Here is a 12532-nt window from a genome sequence, read left to right on the forward strand (position 1 = left end):
ATTTTATGCAAACTCTTCAGTTGTTGGTTGTCCGTAGTCGTTCCCAGTTGGTATAGTTACTGTTGACTCGAGAAAACGAGAGTCTTTCAAATTGATTATAAGCAACACAAATGGTAAGTTGGTGATTCCTATACGTACCGTTATTTACTTGATTATAAGCCGCCCTGAATTGTAAGCTAGACAAACTGTAGGGCAAAAAACTTATTAGGCCGCGGCTTACAATCGAATAAATACGGTATATCATAAAATAAACAATTTTTGTTAGTTGCCAAGCAACGATTGGGACTAGTCGTTAGAAAGCAATTATTGTCACTTTTGTGGTAAAATGTTAACCTGATTTGGTGGTGGAGTCTTTGTTTCATTTGACTGCATGACGTTATCGTAGCTAGGTGGTGCAGTCATGGCGCCTGGCTGCTGTGTTGTCGTCCAGTACTTAACTTGTCTTGGATAACCTAAAAATAAAATGTTCACTGCTTCGCACCTTTTTTATCAATCTTTTACATGACTCAAGTTGATATAAACTGTTGTATAGCCCTTTAAACTAGTGATGTACCGAATCGGCGAAATTTCGATTCGGCCGAAACCGAATATTCGGCGGTTTTGCCGAATCAACCGAATCATTTATGACGTCACGCGAAGTCGTACGGTACGCGTTTGACATGAAAACATAAGTTTAGTGCAGAATGGTTGTGTTTCGTCCTTATTTCAGTTCTGTGGGGTTTAACATTGCCTTAAGCATAATTTCCAACCCGGCAGTGAATTACTATTTAGTTGTCTGCAGTGGGGAAAACGATAATGTGGTAAAAAATATAATAACTGACAGGATTTTCGTTGGTACTGAGCAGGAAAGACACGCTTAACGCTTCAAATGTGTGTTCATAAAAGATTCGGTTTCGGCCAAATTGCAACAAATTATTCGGCCGAAACCGAATCTTTGCAAAAGTGGCCGATTCGGCCGAATAAATTCGGCAAACCGAATATTCGGTACATCTCTACTTTGAACCACTGATGTGGCATACGTATTTGCCGCAACGTTTGAACTATAAAGCTTTTTACGTCTATTTGGGCGGTTATTTTCATCATATAAATGTTCATTATTTTGATACTTTACATTCTGGTTATATTTGCATGCGAAAAAAAGTTTTAAGAAACATCGGTCTTACGTTTTCGAAACTATGTCAAATAGTTTTGGACCTTTTTCGTTTTTGGTTAGGTTCTCATGCTGTTATCTGTTTCCGCCACTATAAACCCCAATCCTTATAGTCTTAATTACCGAACGCACCCACCTATCTTAATGTGCGCATTACATGACGTTTATTAAGTTGAGCTGAGTTTATTTCGCCTGGTGACACAAATCGTAGCAGCATAGTTGCACTGCAATATCCACCAAGCCGAAAATAGCTGCGCAACGTTGCGACGTTATAAAGCGCGAAAGCTGGGGTCACAACTGATGGAAAGATCATAAAAGCGCCGCAGGTTTACCGTTACAACGGTCTATAGACAGTTTAGTTTTCAACCTAATCCACCAATTGTTGCCACTAGAACAGTGGTTCCCAAACTTTTTCATATTTTTTTCAAAACGCTCCCTTTGCCATTATTTCGAAGGCTCGCGGCCCTTAAGCTTGAATTTGTATTTCATAAAAACGAAAGTTGATTGCAGGATTTTAGCTAGTTATGCAAAATTGCGCGAACAATTGCATTTTTGATAGTTGTCATTCAATAAAGGCCATTGTTTAGCAATGGAGACAGTCGATTCTCAATTCTACTTTGATTTAAACTTATTTAGTGGCACAAACTGATGCTAAATAAGATTATAGAATTACTTCAACCGCTTCGCGGTCCCCCCAAAATTGCCTCACGACCCCTAAAGGACCGCGGACCCCAGTTTGGGAACCGCTGCACTAGAATAACGTACTAACGCTGAAAGTTGCATATTGTTCCTGTGCAAATGTGCGCTGGTGAACATTATCTTTTTACTGAAACGGAGTCCACTTACAATGGCGCGGGTTTACAACGTAAACTACGCAACTGTTGGCATACCGTCGGTTTGCTGGAAAACAAAGATCGTTTGCATTGCTTTAGTTCAAAGTAAGAAAAACATACTCAAACCTTGGAAGAAATCTTTACAAAACTACGTTTAATTTAACTTCGAAGATAAAGGCATCTTATTCCAAGATTTTAGAGTTTCTTTTTCTTTTTTTTTAAGTTAAGAAACTTACCGACCCCCTGGAACTCTCAAATCAGAGTTGTATATGGAACAGAACCTTTCGTGTTGTGACTCAATGTTTAATCCCTAACTAAGCAAGGTCTCGCATTAAAGGTGCAGACCACTATGCTTTTTAATAGAAAAGCTGGTTTATGAAATTATTGAAGCGAATTGGGCTCAAATTATTGTTCTGTTTTTTCATTTTGGGCCCAAAATGCCATTTCAATCTGAGTTACAAATCAATCCGTCCCAATTTCGCAAGTTTTTCACTCACTTTTAATCCACCGGTACTGGTACTGGACGCGGGAGGTGGAACTGATGACGTAGAATACGTCACAATAGGAGGAGCAGGAGCATAAGGAGAAGAGTGATCTGGTAACTCAGATGACAGAGCGCATCCCATTTTAACACACTTTTATAAAAAAAAAAAAAATGATACAGACTATTTCATGTTGACAACATAACATGTATTAAGTCTTAATACTCTATGTGTATATCATAGCATGCATGGACGCCTCATGGCTTATTCATGGCTTATTCCAGGATGAATGTGATCATCTTAGCTGCATGATCAATGGTCGAACTGGCGATCCCCTGCTGCGAAGCTGACAAGTGCAGCATACGATGCAGGTAACGGTGCTTGTGATTCGACTTTTGACTTTATTTACCATTTGATTTTACAGTTAATTAGGCTATTTGTGTGACACATTACAGCATTTTTTTGTTGGCACTACTAACAGTTTCGTACGAAACACGCCATAACCTTAAGAATACCCGAAACCCGACTCGATGTATTAAATACATTGTATTTTAACAAAGCCGAATTATGCCCAAAAGTTGTATTTACTGCGGTGAAGTTTCGACACAAATGTGGTCTCATGTAAAGTCAACCCGAAATTAAGCTCTTTTTAAATTCGAGCTGACCCGAAAAGGCTATAGGTTGACTTACAACTCTGGTCAACAGAACAAATTTCATCAAAAAATACTTCCCTTTTTTAGCCGCATTGTTGCCAAAGTATTTAATTTCTCCTGCAACAGCTTTCAGCAAAAAACAAACAGCCAGCAACCATTCTAATCAGCCTGTCTGCATATATTTGTTGAGTCATTGACTGTGCATTACTTTAAATCGGAAGCCCAAATGCTTTTGACGTCATCGTCTCACTGTTACTTATAATATTCACCTAAACAATACCTGTTGTCACAACATGCAGTGGTGGACAGGCCAGTTAAAAATCCAGGCCACTTTATAACAACGATCTTTGTGACGATGATTTGGCAACACTGATAATTCTAATTTTTTAGTTGGCAACCCTGATTTTCGGGTCACTTATAAAATGTGCCTACAGGCCAGTAGACCCTTAATCCGGCACTGACAACATGTGATTGTTATGAAAACATTATAACATTCGAAATCATTCTATTAAAATTAAAGGTCTTACTACTTGCTTAAAATTTTCAGCCGTATGCCTATATGTGCCATTAAGAAGTTATGTAGCATATACGGTATCTATAATGTTTACAGCAATGACAAACTTTTCTGTGGGTAGCAGGCTGCTAATGTTATGCTTCCTGCGCCAAAGCCTAATTGAACTTAGCGCATAATTTTGGAAGATGAGACTAATTATACAGTTTAACAGTCGCATGACTACCTTTTTAATGGGATTGTAGAAAGACCATATCTTGGCACACCTAAAAACGCCTTGCGGGCTAAGTTTGGAAAGACGGCGCTAGGGTATGTAAACTATGCGGCCCGCGTGAATTATTATTAGCACTCATCCAGCCCGCAGTGAAAAAAGTTTGGTGACCCCTGCACTAACATATACCTATCACAATAAAGGGATCATTATGTAACGTTTATTAACGACAGTCTATAAATGCTTTTACTAAAACCTTTTTTTTTCGTTAAGTAATGAACCAGGGAAAATCCTTTTTTCAAGTTTTGTTTTAATCTGTGTGCACTGTTTGTCTGCTGTATGTCTGCCAGGTTATTTTTGTTTAACATGGCTTTCTTCTAAGTCGCAGCTTAGAAGAAATCGCAGGAGGCACGATGCGGTGTTATCCAAGTTAAACCAGAAAAACGTTTTTGTTAGATTTAGGTTATTGGCGTCAGAATGTCATATATTGTAGAGAGAAGATTGTATGTGTGCACTTTTTTGAAAAATGAAGGTAGAACATAGTTGAACTTTTGTTTAACACAAAACAATCAACGCATAAAACACAAAACAGGCGTTTAGTTCATGGGAAAGCAGATGTGAAAATAGTTGGGAAATGTTTTTTGCACAAGATTAGAAAAATATATAAGCGTAATAAGGCAGGTGTTCATTTAAGATTGGTAAAATATACACACAAAAAACAAGATACAAATTTTGTCGTCCAACTGGTGTGATGCTAAACAAATACTCATAGTTTTTAAGATTTTGCAACCAGAACGAACGATAGGGATTCTTCAGAGCAATGAAGTAAATTTAATCGATACCACAAAAACAGCGGCATACGAAATATTGATTATACCACATCGCTTAAACGAAAAACTTGTTAAATATGCTACCTGGTGGACGAAACATTTGTACACGCGTTTTGACAAACAAAAAGAAGGTAAAAAGCGATTGGTTCGGTTCGGTTTAAGGGTAGTGTATGTTGGTAAACGTTGCGATAGAGGCCGCTAATGAATTTTTGCATTTGTTGCATTATGTTATGGTATGTGTACAGTGGTGGGAATCAAATTTTTTGTCAGCCGGTTCTATCACAAAAGTCATATTTTTCAGCCGGTTCTGTTACAAAAATCCACTGACAGTAACCAGTAATGCTAACCGGTTGCTGATCTCATAAAATTTCGTGAGACGGTTCTGTAGAACCGGTGCGAACCGGCTGAATCCCACCACTGTTTGTGTATTTTTGAGGTCGCCTGGAGTTGCATTACTGTTAGTAGTTGCATTTACTGAGCTACTAGACTTTCAGTTTTTTAGTTGTTGGTTGTCTTCGGTCGTTGTCAGTTGGCGTAGTTAGTGTTGAATACCCCCTGAAACACACGAAAACGAGAGTTCTTAAAAAATGATTTGGTAACACATAAAAAGGAAACCAGCCCACGTTAGTAAGTTGATGATTGTTACACTTAAATCATAAGAAGCAATTTTCGTTAGTTGCCAAACAACAATTAGGACTAGTCAATTGGAAAGCAATAATTGTCATTTTTGTGGTAAAATTTTAACCTGATTCGGTGGTGCAGTCTTTGTTTCATTTGACTGCATGACGTTATCGTAACTGGGTGGTGCAGCAATGGCGCCTGGTTGTTGTGCTGTCGTCGGGTAGTTTACTTGCACTGATGGGTAACCTGAAAAAGTGAAATCAAATAGTTAATAGTTCGACGCTCCATAATGTGGTAAACCTCAGTTAACCCGGACACCGGACCCGTTTGGACTAAAACATTTGTGCGGATCAACTGATGTCGACTAGTTACAGGTTTACCACATTACAAATCTATTGTACCTCAAGCCTGGTCCGAGTTAGGTAAAGATTCGGATTAACCGAATCCGCTTAACCGAGGTTTACTGTATATGCCATAAATTTAACTGATAAAGAAATTTTAGAAATCGAGTTGAATAGATTTTAAGAATTCTGCGCTTACATTTTTGAACAAATTGAGCCATTTGCAGTCGCAAGTTTACATTAATACTTTCTTGCTAATTCGACTTTTGTGTATGAATGTAAATGGTTGCGAATTACGTTGACTGTATATTACACATATGTTTAGCAGCTTCAGGAGGGCTGTTAATGTAGGCCTAAAACACAGGGCCCGCTTAGGGCTATGTTCCGACACTTTCCGCTTTTCCAAGCTACACCAGAAAAAGTTTTGTCAAATTTATTGAACTTAGCGTATATATGTCATTGTATGTATTTTTATTATTAGTCGGTCCCGCCCATAATCTTAAATACCAACGTACCAACCTTATACCTTTCTCAGTGTGGGACATCACGTAACGTTTATTCACGACAGTTAGCTGTATCGGATTGAACCTAATCTACCAATTGACATAACGTCCAAACGTTTTGGGCAGCAATATGACTGCTTGGTGATTGTTCCAGTGGCGCTTTTTTGTTCTATCACCGATAAAATATTTTTAACTTACTTTGCTGCTGGTTCGAAACGTAAACTTGACCAGGTGGTTGCTGTTGCCCCGCAACTGTTGTCATAACGACGGTTTGCTGGAAGAAAAACAACAAAAATCGTTTGCATTGCTTAGTTTACAGCGAGAAAAGCATACTTATTAAACAAACCTTAAAAGAATGGTTTCAAAATACATTAAGTTCAGCGTCCAAGTTAATTACATTTTAATCCAAGTTTTTTGTAACGCATGTGCAAGGTTTTTTGTGTTTAATGAAACTAAGGAAAAAAGGGATTATTGCCAAGTTAATCATGCATTGCGACCGACGTAATACGAAACTTTTTGGTTGAAAGACAACTAATGTATGCTGTGCGCAAAATACTTATTCATGCTTGTGGCCGTGTGCAACAAAAACGCTAGGAATTTATTGTCCCGAGTTTTGTTGAAAAAGTTTTGAGAACTCGCGACCCCTCAAACTCGTTAACCAGAGTTACATGTGGGACGGGTTAGTTTGAATAAAACTGGCTAAAATCGGGCCTGACTTCACACTCGCTACATTTGTGACATAATTTTTGACGTTTTGGACCTAATTTGGACGTTTTGTTTAAAAACGTTTGGGTCAAGGTTGTGAGCCTTAACTTCTTGGTTCGAATTTTCCCGAAACTTTGCATCTAAACCCAGAACTTTCGGCTTAATTCTTAACAACGTTCCAGTTTCAGTGTAATGTTTCCGCTATTTCGTGTTTCAGGACCCCAATTTCCAAAAACTCTGTCTTAAATAACCCTGTATTCCCCTCAAGACTCTGTCAAACCCTCAGGTTGGCAAGCTTTGATTCCAGGCGGTTGCTTTCGAGCTTCTTTCTAACATTTACACTCCTTGTATTTTGTTCTCTTACGTGCTGTGGTGTTTGTCGGCTAAACCTGAATTGTAGTATGGTGATGAACAGGCCGACCATTGAGAAGATTGCCACTAGTCCGTTGAGTGCGCCGGTTATAATCTGAGAATGTAAAAACAAGTGGTAGCCAGAACACACGAATGGTTGACTGCTTGTTAAATGATTTCTCGTACTATTAACTATATAGAGCTCTTCTTGCAATTATATTTTTGTACCAACGTTTCAACGTTTCGTCGCCTGCTTGCGTTTAAATCATTTTCTTTGTTTGTCGTGCACTACGCGGATTCAGTGTTATTTACCCTGAAGAAGGCGTCCTGTATAACAGTAGTGAAGGGTTTGTTACCGGGTCGCATAAAACTTGCTCAAAGTTCAATTAAATTAAAGTGCTAATAACTGTAATTTAAGTGCTAAACATTTGTGGTTTTGAAGGCCGGTCCGTGATAAAAAATATTTTTTTTTTTTTTTTTCACGGGGTTCGAACCCAGGACTCTCCCGGGGACGAATCCCGATCAGGTTTTTTATGTCTGTATATGGGTCAGGCGCGCCAGACCGTTCGGCCAAGTTCCTGCTTTAGTTTAAAACCGGTCCGCAGTGCTAAAAAGGTTGCCGACCCCTGGTGTATAGGACGTATAAGTGTCGTTACAAAAATATAATTGTCAGAAGAGCTTTATATAGTTAAAATTATGCCTGGCAGCAATAGCTTATTGCATCCCGTGTGTTGTAAACAAGCTTACCAAATTCCCATTTCTTATTGATACTTACTAGTAGTGTGGCGACGAAACTTTCCAGTCTTTGATAAATCAGAAAGGAATAGTAAGCGGTTGCTGCGCTCACACCCAGTGATGCTGCACAAGCTGCCCACGCAAACACAGCAATTGTCATGGAATTGTTGAACTGAAAAATAATAAAAGTATAATGGTAAAAATAACGGCCCAGATAGCCGTAAAAAGCGACATGCTTCATTGTTCAAACGTTTCGGCAAATGCTCATGCCATCATAAGTGATATGAAGGGATCAGTTAAACCCGTTTATATACACTTGAGTCACGTGAAGGAATGACAAAAAGGTGCGAAACAAGCGTTGCATAACAATAAAAGTGTATTTTACTTCTGTGACTTCAAACCTTGTTTTTTAATGAAGAGATTTAAACATTTAAAAAATGACAAAATCACGTAACTTATGCTGTACTTTATCATTCTCTTTTTTGTTTTTGAAGGTTTATAGGTTCTGGTAAAAAAGTTCCCATACGAACATAATTATAACTATGGTTTAGCAAAATGGAAAACACTGTTATGGAAGACAGTTTATGCTCAATCTTTTTGATATCTTCGATCGCTTAACCGCGGATTACAAAAGACCACTAATTAATGTAGAAAACGGTAACGACAATCAGTTCATGCCAATATATAGTTGTAATGTATCGAAATTGTTTTTATTTTATTTTGAAAATTATTTTGTTATTTACCGGTTGGTAACTTAAATAGACAAAATTATAGGTTAATACAACAGCAGGAATGCAAACAGTTTTCCTTTTTATTTATGTTTGAAAATCGATTGGAAAACATTTATAGATTTTTTTATGAAACTTATCAAAGCATGCTTACATTTCCAGAGTTTGAAGCGGAGATTGCGACGCATCCTGAGATGAAAAGCTGAAAAGTTTAAAGTTAAAGTAACTTTGTATTACAACGACTGGAGGTAAATAAAAGCTTTTTACTCCCTCTTCTTATATATTTTTTCTTTTTCATTACAGCGGTTTACCTTTTAGTCTGTGTAGTTTTTGATACACGACTCTGTATTACGCAATATGGCGCCAGTTTGATTTAGAAAAGGTAGGCTATTTATTAAAGGTGCCACGGTAACCCTGTTAGACACTCAGATGTTTTCGACATTATACTGAGGACAACTTCGCCCCTAATATCGTAGGTTTAAATTTATTACAGTCCATTTTACAGTCTATACAACATTTTGAATTCCGGATTAAACGCCTACCAACATTAGATGTGCACTCTGTTGCCACACATACCAGGTTGACGCTACATGGGCGTTCATGTTTCGGCTCATAGACCAACGCTTTCTGTGTGCACTGAGGACTTTTCGACATTTTGAATTCCGGTTTAAGCGGTTTTTGATACACGGTTCGGAAACGCAATGTGACGTCATTTCCAATTCGAAAAAGGTATTTGTTAAAAGTATTTAGCAAATTTGTCGTTCAACTGGTGTAATGCTAAACAAAATACTAGTTTTTTTTTCAGGAACTTGTATTTTGCTGACGTTTCGCCCACCAGAACGGTAGGGTTTCTTCAGAGCACTGAATGATATATTGCGAGCGCATAAGCGAAAATGTACACGGGCAGCGGGATATGACGAAAAAATCAAATGCAACCTGGTGGACGAAACGCTTTTTCGGTAAAGTGTCGGGAATTCGGTTCATTTAGATATGATAACCCTATTTATATCCAACATAGATTGCAACTTACCAACGCTCCACACCAGCAACCTGGACTTGCCTGGAAGATTCCGGTGGCTGGAATAGATTTGGCAACTCCTGATGCCGCTGCACTGCAGATGAAGCTCAGGACTCCGAAGATGATTTCTGTTACCTAGCAACGTTCAATAGTGAGAAGTCTGGGTTAAGGTGATCCGAAATCCTAAAGGTCAAACCGTTTCAGTTTTTTTGTCAGTAGTTTAGTTATGATTTATGGCTAATTTTTTTCGATGTGGCTGCGAAGTGGAGTATTATTTTTCCCGTATACTTTTTCTTACTGTGTTTAACTAAACAATTTCTTGCTTTGAGGAGCCAGACCACTGTGTTTTCTCGGAGTAAAACTGGCATATTAGGTCACGTAGAGCCTATATTAAAGTCTTATGAATACCCTGATAAAGACGAACCGTATGAGACTTTTTTAAAATATAGATTCTGAGTTACAAATCAATTCGTCTCAATTTCGTAGGATTTCACTCACTCCTATCCCTTTTAATCCACCTCTTCGGGTATTGGACACAGGAGGAGGAGCTGATGACGTTGGGTACGTCACAATCGTAGGAGGAGGAGCCGGAGGAGCAGAGTGAGAAGGGTAAGTTGGCTGACTAGATGACGGTGCTATCCCCATTTTAACACACTTTTATAAAACAAAAATAGTAAAGGGTACTCTGTTGACGAAAGAATGTGTATCAAGTCGTGTTATTGCATACATTTTCATGACTTCGTTTTTACTATCTGATACAGCAGGGGTCGGCAACCTTTTTTCTACTGCGGACCGGTTTTGAAACTGAAATTTTATCGCGGACCGGCCTTAAAAAAACTACAAATATTTAGCAACTAAAACACATAAATTAGTGTATTATCCCCGGGATACATGGGCAAAATATTTACAGCATTTAACCTGAAAACTTATACGGCCCGGTAACGAACTCGTCGCGGACCGGTACCGGGCCGCGGACCGGCGGTTGCCGACCACTGTGATACAGGATTAACTGTTTTTACCCATGGGCGCCGACACGGGAGGGCGGGAGGGGGCACTTGCCCCCTAAAATCCCCCAAAAGACTAACATTAAAATGAAAACAATTAATAGATTATATATTTTACATTGGTTTTGTATTGGCAACTCAATTGAAACAAAAAATACAATTATACGCAATTTACTACTTTACATTGGTATTGTAAACTACTTTACATTGGTATTGCAACGTCATTTATTTAGATCCAATAAAAATGCCTTTGACCCTCGATAGAAATTTGCTGCAAGCGCCCATATATATATGTCTATGCCAACAACAAAATATATCGTAATTTTGTAGTGATCAGTAGGTTGCCAGATGCTGCTATAACAACTAATCTAATTCTGTTTCAAATAAGCTATTCAGCGCATAGGTTTCACCACATCACTAACTCGACATTACGAAAGCTGTTAACATTTGGTGGTCACTAAAATAACACTGAATAGGAAAGAGAGAAATGTAACCGTATGCCGTCATTTAGTACATTATAGGTCAGCCTAAACCCATCATTAAACAAATATACAGACTCATATTAAGATTTACTAATTATACCAGATCTATTTACGATGTGCGTTTTAGAGTTAATTGTTTGTTTGCCATTTTACAGCAGCTTTATGTTGACACTTTTAACAGTTTCGTACGAACTACACATGACACAATAACTTAAGTATATGTTACAGCACTTTCTTGCCCAACAACACCTGTGAGAACTGAGAACACTTTACATAAAATTCTATACTTTTTCTCTTCACAGGTTTCTGACTGTTTCTGTACAAAATTCTGGCTAACCTGTACACTTCCCCCCATTCCGACAAGTACTGTGCTTTTTTCACTACTCGTCTAACCGTAACAGCCCTTTGTACTTAAACACACTCACGTGGAAAGAAAGCGCTGTTGTGGGTTTCTGACGCATCGCACTGCCTCACCTCGCTTGAACCAACAACGACCAGTCATCTGTAGAACTGTTTGGGGTCAGATATACTGGGGCCCGAAACCGGTTTGAATTGTTTCAAATAAAGCCTGAACTATGTCAAAAAGTTGTATTTACTACGCTGAAATTGCGACACAATGTGTAAACTCAGATCGAAATTAAGCCCGTTTTTGTTGTAACTGAAGCTCGAACCCGACCCAAAAAGCCAGGCCTGACTTACAGCTCAGGTTCTAAACCAAACCTAATCAAAAAATACTCATATTGTATCAGGAAAGCCGACCTGTTAAAAATCACTGCCATAAATTCGGCCACATTGTGGTTCCTGCAGCAAGAACTGAAAGCAATCAGCTGGCACAACCAATCTCTAGTCAGCCTGTCCTGATATGAGTGGGCTGTATACATCCGTTCGTTTTTACGCTTAAACCGGAAGCTGAAATGGTTTTGACGTCACGCCTCACTATGACGTACAATGTACATGATTGTAGGCCTAAACAATTTCGTAAATGCCGTTACTTTTTTGTAGGCTACGGTATCTAATGACATTATGCCTGGCAGCAATAGCTTATATATACGGTATTTAATGTTTATATACGGTGTCCAATGTTTGCAGCAAAGACTAAATTTGCCGTGGGGAGCAGGTTCCCGTAGTTATACTTCGTTGTAGCAAGGCTCAATCGAAAACAGAGCTGATTTTTTAGAAGAAAAAACTTTTACCGAATCCTAACACTTTAACTCAGGGGTATACACCATTTTATTACCAGTCCGCTAGTGTGGCTATGTTTTCCACCCCTGCTTTTACCCCCAAAATCCTATTTTTTCAAGCCTAATACTTTACCACTGAAATCAATCGTATTATTTTTAAACCGTCTCTCAAACAGAACACAAAGCTATCGAA

The 12532-nt window shown here is 38.5% G+C and overlaps 1 protein-coding gene across 1 annotated transcript; it reads right to left on the reverse strand.

Annotated features, from left to right (window-relative positions):
- Nucleotides 1-4341: 4341 nt before the first annotated feature.
- Nucleotides 4342-10353, reverse strand: LOC145218538 (uncharacterized). Its single transcript, XM_080085957.1, has 8 exons — nt 10171-10353; nt 9685-9807; nt 8809-8856; nt 7967-8098; nt 7205-7306; nt 6334-6409; nt 5416-5537; nt 4342-5225 (listed from the first exon to the last, which is right to left on the reverse strand). The coding sequence occupies exons 1-8, from the start codon at nt 10315-10317 to the stop codon at nt 5196-5198; spliced, it is 780 nt and encodes a 259-aa protein (XP_079942083.1). The 5' UTR covers nt 10318-10353; the 3' UTR covers nt 4342-5195.
- Between the last annotated feature and the right edge of the window lie 2179 nt (nt 10354-12532).

This window comes from Phallusia mammillata, chromosome 3, assembly GCF_965637545.1.
Source record: "Phallusia mammillata chromosome 3, kaPhaMamm4.hap1.1, whole genome shotgun sequence".
NCBI classification, from domain to species: domain Eukaryota; kingdom Metazoa; phylum Chordata; class Ascidiacea; order Phlebobranchia; family Ascidiidae; genus Phallusia; species Phallusia mammillata.